Below are 26,918 nucleotides of genomic sequence, written 5' to 3' on the forward strand. Positions count from 1 at the left end.
CGGTAAATGTTGGTTACTACTGTAATGTGGAATTGATAGACACTTAAAATCAAAGGGCAAAGAATTCACACAAATCATTTATGAAACAATGAATGTATACGAAATGGCGGGAAAGAGCCCATTCTGGAGAGAGACATGCATTTTAGCCACACCCCCTTTCATCTTGGACCCTGGCATCCCCGCTGCCTCCTCAATGGATTAGTCCACTGAGACGGGCGCCAATCAGACTGGTGTCTCGTGCGCCATGGAATTTTTTAAATCCATTTGCAACTGCTCGACTAAAAAAATCTTGGTTGACCAAACAATCGTCCAGTCAACTAAATGGGGTCAGCCCAAGAACTTTATATATATTTTGAAAGTTCATTTCAGTTTTGCTAGTGAATAGATGGTTTTAGCTTGCTATACAATGCTATAATGTATCTTAAAATGTTCATACTGGTACTTTATCTTGCTCACATTGATTTACTGTTTGTGTTTGTGCTCTAGTATCTCCATATATGTATGTTTTAACTTCTCACAGACCTGCAAGCCCAGGAGGCCCCCAAGTATCGATTCCGCAAGAGGGACAAGGTCATGTTCTATGGGCGAAAGATCATGCGCAAGGTTAGTGGCTGTGGTGGGATGCGTTTTGGGGATTCTAGCAAAGTAAAATGGTACCCTTTTGTTCGACAATGCGTCTTTTTTGCCATAGTTGCCCTTTGACCTCTTGCTCTCACAGGTGTCCCAGTCCACCTCTTCCCTGGTGGGCACAGCCTCCTCCTCGCGCCCACGACTCAAAAAGAAGCAGAAAATGCTCAACATTGCCAAAAAGTGTGTGAACACGGTTTACCCCGTCTACTCTACTGATATCCACGATGCTAACAAACTTAGTGACTACAGAGTAGAGAACAATAGTCTGTTATACATTTGTCCTCCCGCTTTCTCATCCTTCTCTCCATCCCTCCCCCTCTCCTCCCTCCAGGATTCTGCGTTTTAAGAAGGAGGTGCCCACCCTGGTAGCTAAGGAGCCTCCTCCCTCAGTGCTGGAGGCCGACCTTACAGAGTTTGACGTGGCCAACTCCCACCTGCCCTCCGAGGTGCTCTACATGCTCAAGAACGTCCGGTATGTAGGGACTTCTCCGAGTTTGTGTGTGTGTAGAGTGTACAATGTGTGTTAAGATGTTGTGGAGTCCTTATCTATATGGAGGAGACGTGTGTGTTTGAAAGTATCAAAACCGCCATGTATCATGGGTAAATTGACTGACTGATCTACAAATAATATTGAGTAGTTATTTATGATGCAAGGTGATATGTACGTCAGCAAATGTGTGTCTGTAGTAATCTCTCCATCTCTACCCCCCCCCCCCCCCCCCCCTGTAGTGTGCTGGGCCACTTTGAGAAGCCTCTGTTCCTGGAGCTGTGTAAGCACATGGTGTTCCTGCAGTTCCAACAGGGAGAGTACGTCTTCAGACCGGGCCAGCCTGACAGCAGCATCTACGTGGTGCAGGACGGAAAACTAGAACTGTGCCTTACTGGAATGGTGAGAGAGAGTGTGTGTGTCTCTCTGTGTGTGTGTGTGTGTGTGTGTGTGTGTGTGTGTGTGTGTGTGTGTGTGTGTGTGTGTGTGTGTGTGTGTGTGTGTGTGTGTGTGTGTGTGTATGGGGGGGCAGACATTTAAGGCCAGACATTTACATTTAAATTTTTTTTTTTTTTTTTTTTTTACTTCTGTGCAAATGAGCCTCCATCCATGCTAACGAGTAAATAGGAACTTATAAGGAGCTTTACAGTTCTCTAACAATTAACTCTCTAGTAGAACATTAAATAATGATTAGCACCTATTAGTTTTTGAATCAGATTATCCCGATATGGAGGAAAAGGCTAAAATGGAATGATCTCGGAGTTTAGAAAGTTATGACCACGATAAACTTGCATTTGGGCAAAGATTGGAATGACTTAACATGAACAGAATGTTTTCTCTTTAACTGTCAATTGTACTGTTTGCCTGTGTTTTTCTGTGCTTTTTTTTAACACAAGAATATATGTGCCTTTTGTCTATGTTAATTTGTTATGACATACTCTGTTTTACCCCTGTGTGTTTTTAGGACGGCAAGGACGGTGTGGTGAAGGAGGTGTACCCCGGAGACAGTGTCCACAGCCTCCTCAGCATCCTGGACGTCATCACCGTAAGACACGCCCACTTCCTGTCCCGCATTCCACACTCCCTAAATCACCATACACGTGTCGTTTCTTGTTTGAGTCACCCCTTTGTCTTTGTCTTTTACGTTTCAGTCAGAACTTTGAAATTAGGCAAGGAACAAGTCAGGGCAATCTAGAGTTGAATCATAGCCTCAGCTTTGGAGGCTAAGTTGAATCATATCAGAATCATGACGATTTCGCAATTTAATGTTATTGTGTGGCTTAAGTCAGCTTTTACTTTTGGTGGGATTTTTTTACTTCCAATATGTATACAATGTGCTATTAAACACATGACCCTTTAGAGTCAAGAGGAGTTGGTAGCTAGCATGTAACCCCTATATTTAGTCCTGGGAAAACTCACTGACACAAACATCCATGAGCCCTTGCTTTACGGCTGAGAAAAGGAAATGGAAAATGTCTCTAAATCAATGGTTTCTGTTGGTGGGTTCTGCTAGTTCCCTCTTCTTGGCTTGAGATTATAAACATCTTGTTAAGTAGTTCAGTTCTTTGTTAGTGCGTGGGTCACAGGGACATTTTAAGAAGGCAGCAAAACGGCTGCTTTCAGTTTTCATTGACTGCTATATGGCCTCCCGAGTGGCGCAGCGGTCTAAGGCATTGCATCGCAGTGCTCGAGGTGTCACTACAGACCCGGGTTCGATCCCGGGTTGTATCACAACCAGCCGTGATCGGGAGTCCCATAGGGCGGTGCACAATTTGGCCCAGCATCGTCCGGGTTAGGGGTGAGTTTGGCCCGAGTAGGCCGTCATTGTAAAATAAGAATTTGTTCTTAACTGACTTGCCTAGTTAAATAAATAGGGCAGTGCTGAAAGAGCCTTGTCATTGTGTTTGTTTCAGGTACACCTAGCTAGCATGTGAAACCACTCCCAACACAAACTTCCCCTCCCTTTACTGCTGAAAATAGGAACTTGTAAAATGTCTCAAGTCTCCAAAATGTCTGTAAAGTCACTAATATTGAGTTAGTACAGTATATTCTAAGAGTGTGTGTGAGAACCTTATCACTGTGCGTGTGTTTCAGGGACACCAGAAGCCGTACAGGACAGTGTCGGCGCGGGCGGCTGAGGTGTCCACCGTACTGCGTCTACCTGTCGAGGCCTTCCTCTCCATCTTCGAGAAGTACCCTGAGAGCCTGGTGCGGGTTGTCCAGGTAAACTGTAGTGTGTGTGTGTGTGTGTTTGTCACTAGGTGTGGACGTGCGTTTTCTCTTGATGTTTACGGGACCTTTTCCTCCCTCTGTCTCCTAATGCAGATCATCATGGTTCGTCTCCAAAGAGTAACCGTTCTGGCGCTGCACAACTACCTAGGGCTCACCAACGAGCTCTTTAGCCACGTGAGTCAAGCTCCCCTTACACACACACACACACACACATAGCGCCATGGTTCATAATACCACCCAGATCCTCAAACAACACACACCCACACATGGACATTCTGTTTGTTACTTCATCTACCAGGAATGCTACTTCATTAGCTGAAGCTATATCAGACATGCTGTTTTCATTACGATTGAGTCATTCAACGCTAACGCTACCGCTAATCACTTTTCAATGCTGACCTGGTAATTATAACGATGCTAATTCCACGCTAGCCTGCCTTCATTGACCCTAACCTCTTCTCTCCCCCCCCCCCCCCCCCCCCCTCCCCATGCCCCTGTCCTCCCCTCCCTATAGGAGATGCAGCTCCTGCGCCTGCTGCCCCTGTCCCCCCACCCCGTGCCCCGCACCAGCCCCCAGCGCCACGGCAAGCGTTTCGGTAGCCTGACCGTGCCCGTGGAGGACCGCGAGGCCGCCGTGAAGGACGCACCAGATCCTGGGAAGGATGGAGCCACAGTCCCACCAACCCTCAGCAGGACCATCTCCATGCCTGTAGACATCGCCGGTGAGTAACTCTTTCTGTCGGTCTCTCGGTCCCTCTCTCTGTCCGTATGGTAACATCGACATTCTTAGTATGTAACTTTAGCTCTGTGGCTTCAGTCCAGTTTTTACTGCACGTTAGGGACCTAACTCGACATTTGACTTTAGTGCACTTTATGTTCCTAGTATGTAACTTAGCTCTGTTGCTTCTCAGACTGTTGACTGTGGCATTTGCACGTGTTTGTGTCAACATGATTTCTGTTGTGTGTGTGGTGTCTACACACAGGCATGCAGAAGAATCTGCGGTCGGATTTCGACATGGCCTACGAGAGAGGACGGATCTCAGTTTCCGCTGAGGACGGCAACACGCCACCCACCTATACACGGGTCAGTATACACGCATGCATGCGCTCACACACAAGGTTGGATATTAGTGACATGTGTATAGAACATGTATTTACATTTGAAATAAAATCAAAACAGACATTTTGAGTAATTCAAGTCATCCTAGTGCACTAAAATACACATTTGCACTTCAAAGTAGACCACTAACTCTTGTCTTTGTACGTCACAGATCTGCACTTCAAAGTAGACCAGGCACAGGGTACAGTAATTGACATTCATGTCCCTCCATGTTTTCTGTTCCTATCCCAGGACCAGCGGGAGAGGAGGGTGACCGTAGACGAGGTGCCGTCGGGGGTGTACCTGTACCCTGAGGAGGAGGGGGGTCCGGACAACCAGTTCTCACCAGGACCAGGACCCGTCCCCGGTCGCCCCAGCCCTGCCCTGTTCGAGGAGGCCCTGAAGGAGCTCCTCAAACTCATGAGGATAGAGGTAAGTACTAACTACTACTTAGTAACCTTAGCAACCATCGACTGACCATGTACTATCTATGCAACCATGACTCTAGTAACTACGTAATCATGTGGTATTTATCTGATTATTGTGTTAAACTGTCACCAAGTTACTTTGTGTTTTGGGCTAATGTACCATGTCTAGACGAGACATTTTGAAATGCAAAGCCCAAAAGTGTTTTTATTGGACAAGTTCAAGTAGTACCTCCTCATTTCAAAACATGTCTCCTCACATCACCCAGCACTTTCTCCCTCTGACTCTTTATCTAAGCTTATTACGGTTCCATTTCACAATCTACTGTTATGGTTGGCACCGAGCATCTGAAATGTACAATATCGAAAGTTCTGTCTCCTTCCGTAACCCTCTTGATTTGCAGCCCAGGAGAGCAAAAAGGGAATCCAGATGTTGTTTCACCACCAAGAGCGTTTCCTCATTCCCTCCCTCAAACGCTGTCTCACTCTTTCTTTCTCTCGTTCTGTTCTTTTTCCTTCTTCTGCCAGGACCCCGCTCTGCTGAATGGGAGAGTGACTCTGCACCATGCCAAGGCAGGAACCGTGCTGGCTAGACAAGGAGACCAGGTACTTTACTGAGGCTTGGAGACAGGGAAGATGTCTTCCCTCTGTCCTCTCCTTTGTTTTAATGCAGGTTGACATTTATTGTCATGAATCTTGCCATGGAGGCAGGACTGAGCTATTTCCGCTAGATAAGTCAAAATTGTTCTTCACGACAATACATACCAACTGTTTAATCACCCAATTCTATGAGGGAGAAGTCTCCAAAACATAGGAATCTGCAATATCAAAAACCGATCATCAATGTTTTCATTGACATCTTTCCCCTTCCAAATCCCTCTTTCCCATACACTTTATTCTCCCCTCCCCAGCTCCTTCCCCCCTCCTCTACTCTCCTCCCCTCCCCTCTCTTCAACCCCTCGAAACACACCAAAACAAAACAAAACATGTGATGTGAAATCTGAACGCCCTCTTTCTTCTCCTCTCAGGATGTGAGTCTCCACTTCGTCCTGTCCGGCTGTCTCCACGTGTACCAGCGGATGATCGACAAGCAAGATGCGGTGTGTCTGTTTGTCACCCAGCCGGGTGAGATGGTGGGCCAGCTGGCCGTGTTGACTGGAGAACCCCTCATCTTCACCATCAAGGCCAACAGAGACTGCACCTTCCTCAAGATCTCCAAGTCTGACTTCTACGAGTGGGTGTCTAGTAGAGACCAGACTAGCGAGAGACTAAAGCAGGGGGGTAGGCAAGCCTGGTCCTGGAGCGCCGCAGGCACTTCCTGTCTTTGATTTAACTGACCTGGAAGACCAGCTGTGTTGAATTTAGGCAATCACTGAACTGCTCAATTAGCTCAGTTGGTCAGGTGTGGTGCCTAGTTGGAGCAACATCCTGCTGTACCCATGGCACTCCAGGAACAGGGTAACCCCTGAGCTAAACCCTTCTGTGTGAAAGGGGTATCGTTCAGTCTGGGCATTAAGCTGGAACATTTTAGTTTTAAGCCAAACTAGGGTTTAGAATTAGAGGTATGCAGTTTGTTGAATGATTACATGAAATATACCAGTAGTATCTGACTGAATATTAAACCATCTGTTACAAGTAGATTGGCTTCAGTTCCAAACATGCATTTCTCATTCTATGTCACAACTGTCTTACTGCTGATAAGATGCTGGTTATTACTATCTATCTGGTCGTGGTAGAAAGGACGGAAGTGGCTCGCACTTCCCCCTAACCCTAGCTTTATTTATCAGTTGCTGTGATATTTAAGCGTAGTGACTGCCTCCCCTAAGATACTGCCTGTGTGTTTTTCCTGATCTGTTGTGCTCTGTGCTGCCCCCTGTCTTTAGGATCATGAGAGAACAGCCCAGTGTGGTTCTGAGTGCAGCCCACACCGTAGCCATCCGCATGTCCCCCTTCGTCAGACAGATGGACTTCGCCATAGACTGGATGGCTGTGGAGGCCGGCAGAGCCCTCTATAGGTATCTGGACAAATCTTCTCTTATGACGGTATTTTTCATTTGACCAGAAAATCTGTATTAGTGAGTTTGTTCTTATTTACATCAGGCAAACTTTTTCTGACTGACAATATATTTTTCTTTGCCACGTTCAAATGTACACTGTCTTGAAACCAAACTACTCTTTTTTGGGGGGGGGGGTCTGATGAAAACCGAATTGACTGTTCTCCACCTCCTCTCGTCCTATCTCCAGGCAGGATGACCAGTCGGACTGCACCTACATAGTTCTGAACGGACGTCTACGTTCTGTTATACGTAAAGCTAACGGGAAGAAGGAGCTGGTAGGAGAGTACGGTCGAGGAGACCTCATAGGAGTGGTGAGACTTTGACCTATTTCTACAGCTGTCATCGTTCTGGTCGTTCTGTAAAGGCAGAATATGTTGTTGTTTATAAAGCTAATATTCAGAATAAAGTCAACCTAATTTATTGATATTAGACCTGTGTGTGTGTATAGTGTATGTTTGGGTTGTATTAGATCATTGGGGACATTATACCTTTTTTAAATCCCATGATTTTGGAGCTCTTACTATCATCTCCTCCTGTTTTCCCCAGGTTGAGGCTCTGACCCGACAGCCCAGAGCCACTACGGTCCACGCGGTCAGAGACACAGAGCTGGTCAAGCTACCAGAGGGAACGCTCAACAACATCAAGAGGAGGTACCCACAGGTGGTCACCAGGTTGATCCACCTGCTGGGACAGAAAATCCTGGGGAACCTGCAACAGGCCCGCGGACCATTCTCAGGTGTGTGTGACACACATACAAGTACATAGGCATGTACTGTATGCATACACACACTTGCCCTCTTTGTCCTCTAGATAAAGCCATGTACTTCTCTCTCCTTTTCTACCACCCCCCCCCCCCCTCCAGGTTCTGCCCTCGGCCGGTCCAGCGTAGCGTCCAGCCCTGACGTCACCAACCCGGCCAGTAACCTGTCCACTGTGGCCGTACTGCCCATCTGTGACGAGGTGCCAATCAACGCCTTCAACCTGGAGCTCAGCCACGCCCTCAGCGCCATAGGTGCACACCTCTAGAGACTAGCATAGCAACTGTTAATCAAACCTGACTATGACTTGAACGTCTTGTAATCACTATTGACTAATATGTGACTAGATTCTGTGGACAATAAAGTTGTTCTGTTCTTAACTAAATTGTCACGTTGAGTGACCATGATATCCAATTTTACATACATCAATTGTTCTCTCTGAAATATTAAACATATTTCTATTTGTCCTTGATGTGTAGGACCTACCCTGCTGCTGACCAGTGACATCATCAGAGAGCGACTGGGGGCCTCCGCTCTGGATAAGTCCGTTTTTATCCTCTCTTCTTCCTCTCTCCCTCTGCTGTATCCATACCAGTTGGTTGTTCTTAACTCTCGTTCTCCCCTCGTAACAGTATCCATGAGTACCGTCTGTCTGGCTGGCTGGCCCAGCAGGAGGACATCAACAGGATAGTCCTGTACCAGACAGACAGCAGTATGACCCCCTGGACCCAGCGCTGCATCAGACAGGCTGACTGCATCCTCATTGTGGGCCTGGGGGAACAGGAACCTGCACTGGGACAGGTAGGAAGGACGGGCGAAGGGGTGAAGAGCTGGAGGTTGATTTGGGTGGGGCTCAATTGGAGGATGGGTTGCTAGTGTCTGGAGGATTGGTTGACTTTTGAAGCTACTCTACTTACAAGCTGCCTAGTTACATTTATTTGTTCAATTTAAAACTTTAGTTGTGGAATTATACATTAACCTCATATTTAAGCTTATTTGTAGAGATTATTTTTTAAAAGCAGTCTAGTTTTGACCGCATCTCATCCTAAGTACTGTATCTAACCATGCCTCTCTCTCTCTAGTTAGAGCAGATGTTGGAGAACACCGCGGTGAGGGCCCTGAAACAGCTGGTGCTGCTCCATAAAGAGGACGGCTCGGGGCCCTCCAGGACCGTAGAGTGGCTCAACATGAGGAGCTGGTGCTCTGGACACCTCCACCTCCGCTGCCCCCGCCGGGTCTTCTCACGACGCAGCCCCTCAAAACTGGTACGACTCCCTGGGGAGATACCATGACTTCTTTGTTTCTTTTTTAACTTTCTCTCTTCCTAACTTTTTCGTTTGTTTTGTCTTTTCTTTCTTTCATTCGTTTATTCATTCATTACACACCGACCTTTGCCCACATCTGATTGTGTTCCTCCATTAAATGGAGGATGAGGACAGTTGTAAAGAGAGCTCTGATGTGGTAAGAGAGGAGGCTAGTCTGTTTTATATATACTTTAATAGCCTGTTGAGCATGTCCTCTTCATCCAATCAAAACATGTTTTAGTTTTATCTTGCACGGCGTGACGGCTCAAAATGAAGCACTTTGCTGTTCTACGAGTAACATGAGTTTTGGTTTTCATGAGAAATAACATAGTGCTTTAGCTACAAAGGCTTTGGGAAACCCAGCCCATGTCGTTTTGGGGAAATTATCCATTGACAAGCTTACCAACCAATTAGAGCGCTTCGGTGGATAGCAACTGTCGCTAACCAGGCCCAAGTCTGAATGGTTGAACAAGCTCTCGTTTCAAGCGCATGGAAGCCTATAAATTGCTCTGATTATCATCTGAATTTGACTTTGTGTGTGTGTGTTTGTGCAGAGGGAGGTGTATGAGAAGGTGTTTGAGAAGACAGCGGACAGACACAGTGATTTCTCTCGGCTGGCCCGGGTACTGACTGGGAACAGCATCGCTGTGGTGCTAGGAGGAGGAGGAGCCAGGTCAGTGGACTTAGTTTTTATAGGAACACCTCTCTTTAGTGCCAGACTCTCTTTAGTGCCAGACTCTCTTTAGTGCCAGACTCTCTTTAGTGCCAGACTCTCTTTAGTGCCAGACTCTCTTTAGTGCCAGACTCTCTTTAGTGCCAGACTCTCTTTTGTAGATGATCAAGTAGTAGATTCTTTACTCCACACTATCTACATCATCAAATGCATGTTTTCAATTACAGTCATGGGACCACAGCTCTTTGCGTGAGAAGTCCTGTCTTCTGTTGATTATAATCAAGATTTCTTGTAACCTTAATGTCCTTCAGTGTATCTGTAGTCTCGAATTAGTCAAGTTCTTTCAGATCTTTTCAACTTAATAAAAGGAGTGGAAGAAATGCAGGCAAAGTTAGTCTTTTTAGTCCTCAAACAGACAGTGAATTTCCTCCTCTCTGATTGGTTGTTGTCTCTGTCACTCTCGCAGAGGCTGCTCCCACGTGGGAGTGATCAAGGCCATGGAGGAGGCAGGGATTCCCATCGACATCGTGGGCGGGACGTCCATCGGGTCGTTCATCGGGGCGCTATACGCCGAGGAGAGGAGTGCGGTGCGCACCAAGCAGAGAGCCCGCGAGTGGTCCAAGGTCTGATCCTCCCACCGCTATACCATCTTACACTTCTCTTGTTCCTGTATCTGATCATTTGACACATTCCTTTGTCAGGTGACATGTAGCGTATTAGAGGGGATCAGTTTGAGCATGGCGAGACACAGAATCACTCGTCTTGATCACATAATGAGTGGTCATGTGGGACGCAAGGTGATTTGTGGATCAGTGATTCTGTGCGGTCCGACTGATCTCAGACACGCTCAATATTAACCGTTTGTCTCTCCCTCCTTCCCTCCTTCCTCCCTACAGGCGATGAACTCCGTATTCAAAACCATCCTTGACCTGACCTATCCCATCACCTCAATGTTCACCGGCGCCGCCTTCAACACCAGCATCTCCAAAGTGTTCCAGGAAAAGCAGGCTGAGGTGAGAGGTCACACTGTCTGTCAGTGCTACTAGAGATGTCTGTCTGTCTGAAGGAAACTGGGCCACGTTCAGTAGGCAAACCTTGTGAACAGTTGCAGATAGAAATGTCTTGAGTGGAGCTGCCGTTGATACCTGCTCCACATTTTAGAGAGGCATATTTGTTCTACGTGATAAATATCCTTCTGAACGTTCCTTATTCCAATTCATATCTAATGTATGATCTATGTAACCATCAGGACCTGTGGTTGCCCTACTTCAACGTGACTACTGACATCACGGCGTCCGCCATGCGTGTGCACCAAGACGGTGAGTGACAGGCAGCTAACCGCTGGCCCCTCCCCCTCTGCTCTATCGCTGTTTATAAATGGACGACTAGATTTTGAAGTTGTCTTGACCGCACTAAAGAAGTAATTGTCCTAGTTCTGGATATAGCTGTTAGGATAACTCTCATGCAGTCAGACAAACACACACACACAAGTTAAATAGGTATTTTATTTAGATATATATACTCCATATGTAACCCTATTTAACTCAATCCACTCACGCTGGTAGGACCCAATATGACCGAGAACTACCGTGGGATCGACATGATCATTCATTCCTAATGTCATTCGGCGTTTGACGATAACAGCTGGCTAATTTGGAGTATGGCTTATGAGATTCAAATCCTAGCCCTTAATTGTACATTTAATATTACGTATACATTTGAGTCATTTAGCAGACACTCTCATCCAGAGCGAGTTACAGTTAGTGCCTTGAGATGAAGGTCGCTCGGTGTTGTTATAATTAGGAGTTTTAGATAAATTGGTTCGATTCTGCATGCCTTTCAGCTGTATAATACTAATAGGGGAGTCATACAATTGGTACACTGAAAATCCTCTTTTCCCTGCTTGTTTATGTTCATCCATTGACTGACACTTAATATATGGATTGTTTATGTATGGGATGACTGACTGAGTGAGAAATGCACTACCACTAACTGGAGCTAGAATAGTCCTAGAGGCTGGGAGTATGACCCCTGCTGACCTCTTGGGGTCAAAGGCCACAACCTTTGGCTTGTGGAAGGAAGCCTACCCCCAAATCCAGTCTTAGTACATGTTGCATGCATTTGTTATCACCGGTAATGTCCACTAGTTTGTAAGAGTAAAGGCATTTATAAAAAGTAATGTATATTATTACACGTCATTTATGTATTGATTTCTGGCCACATAGGCAAATGAAGCAAATGAATCCTCCTGGATTTGGGGTGTCAAGGTTGTGGGGTCCTCCAGTTATATCTACAATGCTTGTCTGCACTTGGCATGTTTACTAACAGCCAGAGCAAAGCTTTACAATGCTATCTCTATTTATCTATGGCCTTCCTCCTCCCTAGTGTGATGTCATTTCCTGTTGACGCAGCCTAGTGCACTCCCACTACTCATCTCTATTGCTCTCTTTCTCAGGTTATTCCTCCTACCTTTCTGACATCTGTTTTTATGTTTAAAACATGTCTTTAAAACAACACCAAACAAACCATGCCACAGTGACTTCCCTAATGTTCATTTGCTTATATGGGGACACTTTCACCATCTGCTGTATAGGCTTACTATTAGCCTGGTCCCAGATCTGTTTTGCCATCTTGCCAACTCCTATGGTCAGTGTTGGGTAGATGGCACAAACAGATCTGGGACCAGGCTAGTGTACTATAGGCATAGTGTAGTGTGCTAGTCGCTGATCCTTCCACCCCTGTCCGTGTCAACAAGTAGGATCCAGAACACTCTTCCCTTGCTTTACCCCTCTGCACCCTAATGCCTCTCCCTCCCTCGCTTCCAGTAGTTTCTCCCAATGTGCTTTTCTTTCATACAGCTACATTTCCATTACTGGAGGCTTATACACAGAAATAGTGTGTTGCCCCTAGATGCTGATCTTGGGTCAGTTATAGATTTTCCAATAATGGTTAAGTTTAGTACTTTGGGGAGGGGAAGCTGATCCTAGATCTGTACCTAGAGAACTTCACCCGTAGCCTACACCACACATGGCCAGAGCGCAATGTCTACAGCTCTGAGTAAGTGGGCAGTTAACACCAACCTCAGGGTTTTTCAACAGGAAGTTGCACCGTTGGCGCGTTTGTAACGCAAGGACTTTACGAGTTGGTGGTGGAACTATTTGGTTTATGCAACACCCCATGTTCCCATAAGCCAACCAATGAATGTTAGTCTCTTCGACATGGTGTGAATTCAGCATCATTTAGTCTTTATTTTTTTATGTTACGCTAGACCTGTAGCTTCATTTCAAGATGGCGGCTCTTAGAGTATGGTCATAGCCATCAAGTTTATAGATCCTGCGTCGTGTGCGCTAGCTAACTCTCCCTGGCTTGAAGATGGGTCTTTCTCCATCTTCCTTTTTGATCTTTTTCTAACTCTTACTTCTCTCTTTCACTGGTCTCCTCCCTCTCTTACTCTCTCCCTCGATCCCTTTCTCCGAGAATGTTGGTGCATTTTGTAGTAATCTTGTTTGTTGTCGGCTGCTATCTATCTAACCAAGCTAATAATAATTCTTACACTCTAAACAAAACACCGAACAGGACGACTGTGGCTGTTGATAAGTGGCTGATAGCCTGGGAAAGAGTAGAAATACACCGTGTACAAAACATTAGGAACACCTCCCTAATGTGGCGTTGCACCCCTTTTTGCCTTTAGAACAGCCTCAATCCGTCGGTCATGGAGTCTACAAGGTGTTCAAAGCGTTTCACAGGGACGCTGGCCCATGTTGACTCCAATGCTTCCCACAGTTGTGTCAAGTTGGCTGAATGTCTTTTTGAGTGGTGAACAATTCTTGATACACACGGGGAAACTGTCGAGCGTGAAACCCAGCAGCGTTGCAGTTCTTGACACAAACCGGTGTGCCTGGCACCTACTACCATACCCCGTTCAAAGGCACTTACATTGTTGTTGTCTTGCCCATTCACACTCTGAATGGCACACATACACAATCCATGTCTCAACTGTCTCAAGGCTTGAAATTCCTTCTTTAACCCATCTCCTCCCCTTCATCTACACTGATTTTGAAGTGGATTTAACAAGTGACATCAATAAGGGATCATAGCTGTCACCTGGTCAGTCTGTCATGGAAAGAGCAGGTTTTCTTAATGTCTTGTGCACTCAGTATATGTAGGTCTCCATTTTCCAATGAGGTTTCTGAACTAATCCATGGTTCCTTTGAGGGGTTTAGGAGAGTAAATGGATGACACCATTTAGCTATTAGTTTGAAATTCACTGTAATATTAATGCTGTGACGCTATTTAGTTATTTTCTATCTGTTTAAAAAAAAATGAACTACAGTCCTGTCTGTGCAATCTGTTAGTTCTAGAACTGGCCTCTTTTTCTTTATTTTTTTTTAGTTCTAGAAACGTTGCTTTATGTTACCTGGCCATGTTCACTGAGGGTTTTATATTGTATACGTCAGATACAATTTCAGGTCGTTTACGTTTTTAGATTGTATACGTCGAGAGCTCTGGACATGTTTTGCCCCTTTTGTCTCCTGCTCTTTTCTGTCCCTCCCTCTCTCTCTCTCTCTCTCTCTGTATATATATCTGGCTATCTTTAGCTCTGTCTTGCTCTTAGGTTTTACAAAATCACAGAAACTTTCCAAAGGTCTCAGGTTTTTCAGAAATCCCGGTTGGAGGATTCCCAGAATCAACTGGAAATTCTTCAACTGGAATTTCCCCAACAAATACGGGAACTTTGGGAACGTTTCTGACAATTTGGAACCTTACTCTCTCACTCCTTGTCTTTATTTCTGTCTCTCTGACTCTGCCTCTCTCTCTGTCCATGTTTGATGTCCCCTCTCCATCTTCCATTCTGACAGGCTCGCTGTGGCGCTATGTTAGAGCGAGTGCCTCCTACACCCCCTATTTACCTCCCCTCTGCGACCCCAAGGATGGCCACCTGCTTGTGGATGGTTGCTATGTTAACAATGTCCCAGGTCAGAGTTCAAACCCCGACCCTGTCTCACCCCTCAACCCCAAAAGGAGTTGTAGAAGTTGCTCCTGACCACTGATACAGGGTCATATTATTTTTTCTCACCTGATGGTTAATGTTAGGATTAGGGTTATGTCATCTGATCCCAAATCTGGGGTTAGGGGCAACTTCTACCTTAAGCTCCTTGAAACGACCGACAATCAACCACTCCCTCCCCCTCCCTCTTTCCCACGTTCCGTCTCACCTTAACCCCACCTGACCAGTCGGACATTGGGAACCCATGGTTTGGAAGGAAAGTTAGGCTATTACAGTGTATATTTCGGAATGTGAGTGGAGGGGATGCAATGTTTCTCTCCCCTACACCCAGAACCACCCATTCTTAACACCAATACTTCTCTATTCAATTTGGCTTCAATAGTTCACACTCATACACAAGTCAGTTCTGAATTGGCTTTGTCCCGCCCCCCCAGTGTCAGTAAGCCCCTCCCCATGCCTCTGGATTGACAGTGAGGCTTTGCTTATGCAGGTACATATCCATGGGTCAGACAGAGAGGTGCATGATGGTCCTGCTTTTGGTGCCCCGCCCCCTCCCTGTTTTTGGTTCTCCATGCTCCTCCACTTCATCTCCCAAGTTCTCCTGCACTTGGCTGGTATACTACACACCAAGTGTACACTTACTCGTCTGCTTTTTCCTGAGCATGGCACACAGGCTTTTCCCAAAGGCCTTTCCACGCAGCTTGCTGCTTGTCGTTTCCCATGTTCTAAAGCTTGGGTCTCAGTCACTCGTTTGTCAGTGTGGGTCCATAGGTTATAGCTTTTTGCGTATCGACCTAGCTATAGGAACACAACATGTAGCGTTCTCTTCAGGGTTTGAAGCTGATCCTATGGTGTCGGGAAATAAAGGTTTTGTGTTGAGGTCAGAGAAGATCACCATATAGGCTATTTCATGTTTGTTTTTTAATTGTGGTCTGTAGTCGTTCTTTCTCTGTCCATTTGTCTGTCTGTTTGTCCATCGCTTGATCCCATGTCGTCATACCGAGCAGTGCTTATGAATGGCTTCTGTCAACCATTTGCACCCCCCCCCCCCCCCCCCCAGCAGCTACATCTCCCCCTGTCCATGTATGTGCATGTGTCTGTGTACTGTACGCATCTATATATTTACTCTTTACATATATATTGATGACAGTGTTGCTGATGCTACCTGTTTCCCTTTAGCTTTTTCTAGCGAGATGCCAAAAGTGTTCTGGATCCTACCAATGCCCATAGATGAACATACAGTTCCATCACTCTTGTCAGTGAAAGGCTTGATTGAAGCCTCAAATTAAAAGTGGGGTGAAAATGGTGTTAGTACTTCTAAGTCCAGAACAGTTCAATGATTCCACACTGAAATTCTTCAGTCCCGTATGCCCCCTTCAAACTCCACCCACACACACAGCAGCATCCTTCTCTTCCTCTGGTGCTCCTTCTCCTTCCAATCCATGCAGCGCCCAGCCTCCCCCTGCCCTCTCCTGGTCCGGAGTGGTATTACAGGGCCACAGCTCTGGGCAGGGCTGGCTGGTTGCCCCTAACATGTTCACTAGTGTCTGAGAGATCTCCAAATGCTGTGACCAGACTACCAACCCCCTGTGCTCCTTGTGTCTAGTTGGGGAGTCAGGGAACTGAAGGCGAGGTTTTAAAGGTTCCTCATACCTGTGTGTTTTCGGTGATTTTTGTTTTGTATGTTTTAACCAAGTGCTGTAAAACGGACCCTACTTTTTGTAAATGGTTATAAAAGCAAAAGCTTCACTTTGGCTCAATTAGCCTTTCACAAGGGTTAACTCACAAGGAGCATAAGGTTGTGGTTGGGGACAGAGTCTGGAGATCGAACCAACCCTTGATACTCTGTGGCTGCACCCATACCCCTGTACCCTGTGCCTAGACCTGACACACACACACACACACAGGTCTCTGTGCATGGTAAGGTGGTTCAGGGGATGCAGAAGCAATTTGAGGGGTTGGGCAGCACCACATTCACATCCCGTGGCTAACCCCTTGGTGGTTATCCACCTCTGGGTTAACCAATGTGGATTGCACCCTTTGGTTTGGGGCTGTGGTCTGCTTCCAAAACGCATGACAAACCTGAAGTTACGCCAACATTATTGAGATGTTATCCCTCCCTCCCCCTGGGTGTGGCTCACAGGGTCACTGTGGCGCTATGTGAGGGCGAGCATGACCCTCTCAGGGTACCTGCCGCCCCTCTGCGACCCCAAAGATGGCAACTTGCTTATGGACGGGGGCTACATCAACAACCTGCCAGGCAAGTAGATGAGGAGGAGAACAGGAAAGAGGGAGGAGGGAGGGGGTAGTAGGACATTTTCAGAGTTATTTTAGTTGGGGGGGGTTGAGAGATCGTCCATGGGTAAGTAGGGGCTGTCATTGACGATGGTGGAGTTGACAGTTTGACAGAATTCCGTTGCATTTTCTACCATCTGAGCAGTGGGAAGGAGTTGTCAAATCATTTCCATTGTCAAAATGTTCCAATTTTATTTGCCAACAATTTTTTTCAAAATATAACCATAGAGGCAATTGACTGAGAGGGAAAACAAATATGTAAATGAACCCCGTAGTGTATTTGAAATCGGTCTGTAACATGCTTTCAGCTCAGGATCAATCTTTCCTATCAGATGGGAGAAAATACAACATAGAGCGTCAAGTGTGTTAGTGATGGTGGACACTGGCGGTACAAAGTATCCCATTGTCCAGTATTCACAAGCTTTTTAAATCGGCACTAAATCAACAGTTTCAGAATGCTATGTGTCTGTCAGTAAAGCTTCCTGGTGTCTTACTGGCTGAGAACATCTAAAGGGGCGGGACATACCGTGTTCCTCAGATTATTGGGGTGTTGATAGAGTTGTGATTTAGGCAACTTTAAAACGATATACAGTTAGCTTTCTCAATTCCATAAAACAAAACAATAGCCCATGCTTCTAAATCAGTGACCTACAAGACACCAGTCGGCTCTGACAGTACATTCCCTTCCAGTATGAAGACGACACGCAGTATCAGGCCCCTCAGCAAACTGGTATTCATTAGGCTGTTACCAACTTGGGAGTAATTCCAAATGGATGTATGGATTGCCTGTTGAATTCCAACTGGAAAAAAGACAATTTGAAACATTTTTTTTCTGCATACTACTCAAATGTCTATCTCTTCTACTATGCTCCTCTTATCTCCTCTGGAAGTTGTCATTGTAGCGTGCAGAAAAAAAATATGACTCACAAAACCATGTTTCACAAACCTGATGAAGTTGAACATCATCCTTCTCTATTTTGGGTGATTTAGGTTCATTTAGATGTGGAATCTCCTTGCGGTTTGTGCAACGTGGTCGGGTGGCTTCGAGGTTTACGATACGTGTGATTATTTGATGTTTTGGGTGGACACACCCACAGAGTTGGACCCAGTGTCTATCGGGCTAAAGCAATGACTAGTCTCACATTCTAATAGGCAGAGGAGGCGCAATGCCATAGCAACCATCTAGTGTTCACAATGGATTCGCTAATGATATAAATTTAAGCTCTTCAAAATTAGGCTTGGTTCATTTTTACATTTGTCATTTAACAGACACAACTTACAGGAGAAATTAGGTGCCTTGCTCAAGGGCACATCGACTGACTTAACTCTGGTTCCGGGGATTCGAACCAGCGACCTTTGTGTTACTGGACCAACACTCTAAACTGCTAGGCTAAACACATTGGGTCAACACTGTGGAGTGGACTGGTGAGACCTGCACCCTTCACAGGGTACTTGGTCTCAAACCCTCTCTGGGACTCGCACCATGAACACACACCAAGGCTGCATTATCAACAATGCAGGAGCGAACAAAACGTGGGGATAAGAATTCACCCAAACATTGGGACCGTCAAAACATTTTCAGGTGTAGTAGGGCGATATGAGTAGATGCACTGTATAAAACTGGAAATTAAATGGAAGTATTGATGTGATAATCCAGCCAATTGGGATGTCTGTTTCTGGTGGAGTGAGTTTGGATATGGTAATAAAGTATATGAAGGACAACGTTCCTATTAGGAAATAACCCCAGACTGGGTTTTCCTTATCGTCCCTGCTCCTGGCTCGTGTACGTCCGTGTTTGTGTGTCGTTACGTGTGTGTGTGTGTGTGTGTGTGTGTGTGTGTGTGTCACAACGTGACGTCCCACAGCGGACATCGCGAGGAACATGGGCGCCAAGACTGTCATCGCCATCGACGTAGGTAGCCAGGACGAGACGGACCTCTGTAACTATGGCGACAGCCTGTCGGGCTGGTGGTTGCTGTGGAAACGGATCAACCCCTGGGCAGAGAAAGTGAAGGTATGATGATCAACGCAGATGACCCCACACACCGACACGCCCTCCTACACACTATCGTCTATACCCACCCAGGTTCCAGACATGGCAGAGATCCAGTCCAGGCTGGCCTATGTGTCGTGTGTACGTCAGCTGGAAGTGGTTAAGAAGAGTGCCTACTGCGAGTACATCCGACCACCCATCGACCGCTTCAAGACAATGGACTTCGGCAAGTTTGACGAGATCTACGTGAGTTCCACAATTCCTTCTCAACACCTCTCTGTCTCTCTCTGTCTCGTCTCCTTATGCAGGCTCTGGGATATGTTCAAAGTGTATTTACATTCATGATCACTTCTTTGTTACAGTTGAAGTCGGAAGTTTACGTACACTTATGTTGGAGTCGTTAACTTGTTTTTCCACAAACTTCTTTTTAACAAACTATCGTTTTGGCAAGCCGGTTAGGACATATACTTTGTGCATGACACAAGTCATTTTTCCAACAATTGTTTACAGGCAGATTATTTCACTTATAATTCACTGTATCACAATTCCAGTGCTCAGAAGTTTACATACAAAGTTGACTGTGCCTTTAAACAGCTTGGAAAATTCCAGAAAATGTCATGGCTTTAGAAGCATCTGATAGGCTAATTGACATAATTTGAGTCAATTGGAGGTGTACCTGTGGATGTATTTCAAGGCCTTCCTCCAAACTCTGTGCCTCTTTGCTTGACATCATGGGAAAATCTAAAGAAATCAGCCAAGACCTCAGAAAACAAATTGTAGACCTCTACAAGTCTGGTTCATCCTTGGGAGCAATTTCCAAATGCCTGAAGGTACTACGTTCATCTGCACAAACAATCGTACGCAAGTATAAACACCATGGACCCATACAGCCGTCATACCGCTCAGGAAGGAGACACGTTCTGTCTCCTAGAGATGAACGTACTTTGGTGCAAAAAGTGCAAATCAATCCCAGAACAACAGCAAAGGACCTTGTGGAGATACTGTAGGAAACGGGTACAAAAGTATCTATATCCACAGTAAAACGAGTCCTATATCGACATAACCTGAAAGGCCACTCAGCAAGAAAGAAGCCACTGCTCCAAAACCGCCATAAAAAGCCAGACATTTTTTAAATGTCCTCTGGTCTGATGAAACATAAATAGAACTGTTTGGCCATAATGACCGTTGTTCTGTTTGGAGGGAAAAGGGTGATGCTTACAAGCCGAAGAACACCATCCCAACTGTGAAGCACGGGGGTGGCAGCATCATGTTGTGGGGGTGCTTTGCTGCAGGAGGGCCTGGTGCACTTCACAAAATAGATGGCATTATGAGGAGAGAAAATTTATGTGGATGTATTGAAGCAACATATCAAGACATCAGTCAGGAAGTTAAAGCTTGGTCACAAATGGGTCTTCCAAATGGACAATGACCCCAAGCATACTTCCAAAGTTGTGTCAAAATGGCTTAAGGACAACAAAGTCAAGGTATTGGAGTGGCCATCACAAAGCCCTGACCTCAATCCCATATAAAATTTGTGGATAGAACTGAAAAAGTGTGTGAGCAAGGAGGCCTACAAACCTGACTCAGTTACACCAGCTCTGTCAGGAGGAATGGGCCAAAATTCACCCAAATTATTGTGGGAAGCTTGTGGAAGGCTACCCGAAATGTTAGACCCAAGTTAAACAATTTAAAGGCAATGCTACCAACTACTAATTGAGTGTATGTAAACTTCTGACCCACTGGGAGTGTGATGAAAGAAATAAGCTGAAATAAATCTTTCTCTCTACTATTATTCTAACATTTCACATTCTTAAAATAAAGTGATCATCCTAACTGACCGAAGACAGGGAATTTTTACTAGGATTAAATGTCAGGAATTGTGAAAAGTTGAGTTTAAATGTATTTGGCTGAGGTGTATGTAAACTTCCGACTTCAAATGTATGTAATTGTTAGAGAAAATACAATTTTAGATAACAGCTGACATTAAGTTTTGGTAAAAATACGGTCGGTCTCCTGTTCATAGCTAACAAATCACACGGTAAAAGGCCATCTTCGAAGCTTGGTCTCCCACCAGACTCTATTGCTACGGTAGTTTGTTACTGTAAAACATGGTCTGTTACCCCAGGCTAACCTGTCCTCTCTGTCAGGATGTGGGCTACCAGCACGGCAAGCTGCTCTTCACCGGATGGGCCCGTGGTGACATCATCGACAACATGCTCAAGGACCACCGCTCGGCAGACTACAACGACAGCAAGACCAAGACGGACGTGAGTCTCACACACACACACACACACGTCATAAACCTTACATTCCCCATCTCACAGCTGCTCCACTTTACATTAGCACAGTTACATTTCTATAACGTTATTATAACCGTCTTCACATTCTGACCTTCTCCTAACATAACATTTACCTAACGTTATTATAACATTCCCATGACATTTTCTTGTTTTAAGCTCCGTTCGTTATTACATTTTACACAAATTCTAACATTCTCGTAACATAATGACATTATCTTGTTTGTATTCCAGTCCTATACGTGTCCAGGGTCAGACTTCACTGACCTGGCTGAGATAGTGTCCAGGATTGAGCCGGTCCAGACCTACGTCGATCCTGACGCTGATGCTGCTGAGGGTAAGAGTCTATTATAAAGTGGAAAATGTACCGAAGTATGGTTGCGCAGTAACCTTGCTGCCACGGCGATAAGGGTTTGAGCCTTTCCCCTTCCTCTCCGTTTCCCTCTTTACCCTCTCCGTTTCCCTCTTTACCATCTCCATTTCCCTCTTTACCGCCTCCGTTTCCCTCTTTACCGTGTCCTAACTCTTCCAAGTGTCCTGCAATAAAATAATAATCAAGAGCTCCAGAGCCAGTGTCCATGAAGCCTCTCAGAGCAGGATTGCTGATCTAGAATCAGGTTTGCCTTTTAGATCATAATGAATAAGATATATATGGAAAGATCCCAGATCAGCACTCCTACTCTGAGATGGTGAATGCGGGCCCTGGTCACCTTTAAAAAAAAATATTGAATGTATCTTTACTTAAATTGTAGCTCCTATATGATAGGACTATACCTGGAGAGAGACGCTATATATACATAGGTGTGGACACCTCTTCAAATTAGAGGATTCGGCTATTTCAAACAGACCCGTTGCTGACAGGTGGATAAAATCTCCAGACAAACATTGGCAGTAGAATGCCCTTACTGAAGAGCTCAGTGACTTTCAATGTGGCACCGTCATAGGATGCCACCTTTCCAACAAGTCACAACTCCATATTAATGCCCTTGATTTTTGAATGAGATGTTTGACAAACATACTTTTGGTCATGTAGTGCATCGCATGGCAATCTTCAGTCTTGTTGCTAGAGCTACGGTATGGCTGGTCTCTTTCATATAGCGCATTACTGTGTCTGTGTGTCCCACAGCGGGGGATGAGTCGGACTGCCTGACGGAGTATGAGGAGGACGGGATGGACACGGTGAGAGAAGTGGAGGAGGAGGAAGAGGAGGAGGAAGAGGGGGAACAGGAACTCGATGACCTCTCCCCCAGAGAGTGGGGCCAGAACGGAGTCTTCCAGGCGGTACGTGTAACACACAGACCCCATTATCAACATCATAACTCACACACTCACACCCTACTGTTAGTAGTGACTGTCTGTGTTTCTCTAGGATGAGGAGAAGTCAGTCCGCCAGCGGAGGAAAGCAGAAGGTGACTCCAACACCTACTCCGAGCTCTCCGACTGCTGACAGGAGGAGAGGAAAAATTAGAAAGAGACAGACGTTGGGTCCAAGAACTGAGGGAGGAAAGGGGGATATGAGTCAGGTTCTGGGTCCAAAAACTAAGAGGAGGAGGTGGAAGATGAAAGTTGGAGGTCGGGCAATTTCTGCAGCTACTGTAGCTCAACAAATACTTATTTATCCCAACCCTAATCTACCACACCTGATTCTAACAATTAGCTGGTTTATCAAATAAATCAGGTTACATCAAGGGTTGGATTGAAAACCTACAGGGGTGCTCTCCAGGAACAGTGTTGGAGAGCCCCGCTCTAACCCCTGACCCTTAACCCGTAAGCCCTTGGACCACTGGTGCCCAGTGTGACTTGGACCATGAATGTACTCTCTCCAATCTGAAGATGGACTCAACTGGGACCCCTCCACTCTCTCCCTCCTGCCAAAGCTGAAATAGTTGTATTGGGGTGACTTAAGTGTGTCCCTCATACCACAGGGAACACATTAGTACTTGGTTGAAGTTAAAAACCTAGTCTCTTTAAGCTTTCAGCTCCAATGCTTTGGCCCTATTCAGACTTTCTGTCTGCATGTCCTGTCTGTCCATAATCAGGAGAGGTTCTCATTGATGGTTCTCTGTTAAGATACGAATGGGTATTCCGTGGATGGAAGTTGGAAAGATGTGTGTGTGTGTCATTACGATTTATTTGCTAGTAGTAGTATTGATGTTGAATGGAGAGGGATGTGAGATGTAAAAGGCTGATAATGAAAGCGGTGCAAAGCCGCTGATGCGCACAAACAGTAGAAAGACGGATGTATACTGAACAAAAATATAAACACAACATACAACAATTTAAAAGGTTTTACTGAGTTCATATAAGGAAATCTGTCAATTGAAATTCATTAGGCCCTAGTCTATGGATTTCACGTGACTGGGCAGGGGAGCAGCCATGGGAGGGCATAGGTCCACCCACTTGGGAGCCAGGTCCAACCACTGGGGGGCCAGGACCAGCCAATCAGAATGTGTTTTTCCCCACAAAAGGGCTTTATTACAGACAGAAATACTCCTCAGTTTCACCAGCTGTCAGGGTATCTGGTCTCAGACGGTCCCGCAGGTGAAGAAGCCAGATGTGCAGGTCCTTGACTGGTGTGGTCTGCGGTTGTGAGGCCGGTTGTACGTACTGCCAAATTCTCAAAAACAACGTTGGAGGTGGCTTTTTGTAGAGAAATTAACATTTTAAATTCTCTGGCTGCAGCTCTGGAGGACATTCTTGCAGTCAATTCTTGCAGTCAATGCCAGCAGCATACCACCCTGCATACCACTGCTGGCTTGCTTCTGAAGCTAAGCAGGGTTGGTCCTGGTCAGTCCCTGGATGGGAGACCAGATGCTGCTGGAAGTGGTGTTGGAGGGCCAGTAGGAGGCACTCTTTCCTCTGGTCTAAAAAAAAAAATATCCCAATGCCCCAGGGCAGTGATTGGGGACACTGCCCTGTGTAGGGTGCTGTCTTTCGGATGGGACGTTAAACAGGTGTCCTGACTCTCTGAGGTCATTAAAGATCCCATGGCACTTATCGTAAGAGTAGGGGTGTTAACCCCGGTGTCCTGGCTAAATTCCCAATCTGGCCCTCAAACCATCATGGTCACCTAATAATCCCCAGTTTACAATTGGCGCATTCTTCCCCCTCCTCTCCCCTGTAACTATTCCCCAGGTCGTTGCTGCAAATGAGAACGTGTTCTCAGTCAACTTACCTGGTAAAATAACGGTAAAATAAAAATAAAGAAATAAAAAAGTCAGCATGCCAATTGCACACTCCCGCAAAACGTGAGACATCTGTGGCATTGTGTTATGTAATAAAACTGCACGTTTTACTGGCCTTTTATTGTCCCAGCACAAGGTGCACCTGTGTAACGATCATGCTTTTTAATCAGCTTCTTGAGATGCCACATGTCAGGTGGATGGATTATCTTGGCGAAGGGGAAATACTCACAGACAGAAATTTAAACCAATTTTTGCACAAAATTTGAGAGAAGCTTTTTGTGTGTGTATTAAACATTTCTGGGATCTTTTATTTCAGCTCATGAAACGTTAAATGTTGCATTTTATATTTTTGTTCAGTGTATATTATTAGATGTGGAAGTAGGGAGATGAAAATGTGTAGAGGTGTGTTTGTCATTGGTTTCCACCATGCTTGCTACTACTGTATTCTGCTTGTTCCAAGCAGAGGATAACAATGCCTTTTTTAACCATTTAAAAACAATGGAGGGGAGACTTTGCCAATGGACCTTTTAGTATAGAAAGCAGCCCTCTCTCCCTACTTGCCTAATGCTTGCATGGGGTCCTGTGTACTTCCTAACTAACAAGTGTCAAACTCATTCCACGGAGGGCCAAGTGTCTGGGTGGTTTTCACTCCTTCCTTTTACTTGATGAATTAAGGTTGCTAATTAGTAAAGAACTCCCTTCACCTGGTTGTCTAGGTCTTAATTGAAAGGAAAAAACAAAAACCCACAGAAACTAGGCCCTCCATGGAATGAGTGTGACACCCCTGCCCTAACCTCTCAAATGGTCAGAGTAACTTAGTCTAATCTTAGTAATAACTATATATACACACTATACCTACTTTACACCTGTTAATACTCATATGTATATAATAAATACTTTCTATGTCAATGTTTTTCTTCTGCAAAACTAGGACTCTTTTCGCCTGAGAGACGTCCTTCCTAAATCCATTCAAAAGTGCACAGAATGTTTTGTTGCCAATTTTAATTTAATTTATTTGTTTTACCACTGGCTTTTTTTTAAATAGCCTTTTTTTAACACTGAACAAAAGGGGGGGGGGGGTCCTAATGGAGAATTCTAATTACAGACGTGAATAATGAACTGTACTGTTCTTATTAGATTGGGTTTCGCTATTTTGCACTGATGAATAAAAATAATAATTCCTTGGTTGGAAAGGAGATTTTTGATTTATTTGCATCTTCCTTAAGATGCCCTATGGAGACAGGATGGTATGGGATGTCATTTCAATTTAAAGAAATGTTCAAATGCATACTCAATAATAAATCTAAATTATAATGCAAACATTGTTTTTATTTTATAACCGGTAGAGGAGAAGATTTCTACGGTAACTTTACTTTTACTGTACCTGTAGTTTCTGAAGTTGTCCACAGGAGGGAGCCTGTTCATTCAACGTGATGAGAACCAGTTTGCCAGCACCACACTTCCCTCTCTCTACACAGCAGAGGTGGATGTGCAGAAACACGTCCAGAAGCGGCTTCCAAATCATCCATGCACCCACATCTCTGGGTGCCGCGTCTGCAGTTCCCCCTCAGTGAAATTACTCAACCACATTACATGACTGTACATGACCATTCCCTCAAATAACAGTCTTTGGATGCTTGTGAAAGTGATATAATGTGATCTCTCTCTCTGGAGGTGTTCATTGTATTGCAATGTGTCGTCCTACTGCACTAATACCTCTACATGGTATGTTGAAGCCACTAACAGTCCCATGACACTTTTTTAACCTGTTTTGTCCCATGTTGTCCGGAAGCCGATGACAGGATGTTACATCATGACCTGTCATGTAGTGTTACATCAAACCATGCACTGTGGTGGTACAAAATTGACTAACAGGATATTAAGAGTGAAGTGACACACACACACAAAATACTGTGAAGTGAACTACTGTATGACAGACAAATTCCTGCTTACATTTAACGTGTACTCCTGGTGTTAATCTGGTGTTAATCTCAGGTAATCTAACTACATAATAGCTATCCCCTGCAGTTGAACAAAATTAGTTCTACCCTGGACTGCAGATACCATATGTAATAAGTATATGTTCATGTGACAGTGGTGGCTGGTGACTCTCACTTTAGTGTCAACTGTTGCAACACCCTACCCTCCTCCTCGGAAGCCTATCTGTTCATCTTTGATGCCAGGCTGATTGAAGGAGAGGAGAGAGGGATGGGGTAATAGCAGGGGTTGTAAAAGTAACTTGACACCACAGAACAAACACAATGAACCACACCTCCCTACCACTCTCTTTCTCACTCACTTGTTCTCTGGCCCTCTTTGACCATATTAGGTAGAGAAGTCACAAATGCCTACATTGGGGAACTGAGAAAGTGGAAGTGGAATCTCGCAGTATCTCCTTGTGAATGGTTGAAACAGATTGGTGCATGTTTGTTTGGGGATTAGTGAGTCATGGCTGGGGCTAGTTTTCATACTCTT

General features: G+C 45.2%; 1 protein-coding gene across 7 annotated transcripts in view; it reads left to right on the forward strand.

The window, feature by feature from the left end:
• LOC129836246 (patatin-like phospholipase domain-containing protein 6) overlaps positions 1-25,763 on the forward strand; it is a 36,315-nt gene extending 10,552 nt beyond the window's left edge. For 4 of the 7 annotated variants that reach the window (XM_055902154.1, XM_055902173.1, XM_055902163.1 and 1 more), the window contains exons 5-35: positions 521-603; positions 719-810; positions 962-1,102; positions 1,360-1,519; positions 2,082-2,162; positions 3,212-3,340; positions 3,443-3,523; positions 3,864-4,071; positions 4,333-4,433; positions 4,701-4,880; positions 5,402-5,479; positions 5,902-6,107; positions 6,757-6,888; positions 7,118-7,241; positions 7,477-7,666; positions 7,793-7,942; positions 8,168-8,231; positions 8,321-8,489; positions 8,771-8,953; positions 9,547-9,665; positions 10,132-10,288; positions 10,562-10,678; positions 10,915-10,984; positions 14,525-14,641; positions 16,817-16,933; positions 18,834-18,982; positions 19,055-19,207; positions 21,109-21,228; positions 21,493-21,595; positions 22,385-22,539; positions 22,628-25,763. In XM_055902154.1, coding sequence (XP_055758129.1) covers positions 521-603; positions 719-810; positions 962-1,102; positions 1,360-1,519; positions 2,082-2,162; positions 3,212-3,340; positions 3,443-3,523; positions 3,864-4,071; positions 4,333-4,433; positions 4,701-4,880; positions 5,402-5,479; positions 5,902-6,107; positions 6,757-6,888; positions 7,118-7,241; positions 7,477-7,666; positions 7,793-7,942; positions 8,168-8,231; positions 8,321-8,489; positions 8,771-8,953; positions 9,547-9,665; positions 10,132-10,288; positions 10,562-10,678; positions 10,915-10,984; positions 14,525-14,641; positions 16,817-16,933; positions 18,834-18,982; positions 19,055-19,207; positions 21,109-21,228; positions 21,493-21,595; positions 22,385-22,539; positions 22,628-22,705 — 4,007 coding nt within the window. In that variant the 3' untranslated portion in view covers positions 22,706-25,763. The remainder of the gene's footprint in view (positions 1-520; positions 604-718; positions 811-961; positions 1,103-1,359; positions 1,520-2,081; positions 2,163-3,211; positions 3,341-3,442; positions 3,524-3,863; positions 4,072-4,332; positions 4,434-4,700; positions 4,881-5,401; positions 5,480-5,901; positions 6,108-6,756; positions 6,889-7,117; positions 7,242-7,476; positions 7,667-7,792; positions 7,943-8,167; positions 8,232-8,320; positions 8,490-8,770; positions 8,954-9,546; positions 9,666-10,131; positions 10,289-10,561; positions 10,679-10,914; positions 10,985-14,524; positions 14,642-16,816; positions 16,934-18,833; positions 18,983-19,054; positions 19,208-21,108; positions 21,229-21,492; positions 21,596-22,384; positions 22,540-22,627) is intronic. The other 3 variants (XM_055902198.1, XM_055902190.1, XM_055902208.1) reach the window with 3 other exon arrangements.
• The last annotated feature ends 1,155 nt before the right edge of the window (positions 25,764-26,918 follow it).

The sequence above is a fragment of the Salvelinus fontinalis genome, chromosome 3 (assembly GCF_029448725.1).
Source record: "Salvelinus fontinalis isolate EN_2023a chromosome 3, ASM2944872v1, whole genome shotgun sequence".
In the NCBI taxonomy this organism is placed as follows: Eukaryota; Metazoa; Chordata; class Actinopteri; order Salmoniformes; family Salmonidae; genus Salvelinus; species Salvelinus fontinalis.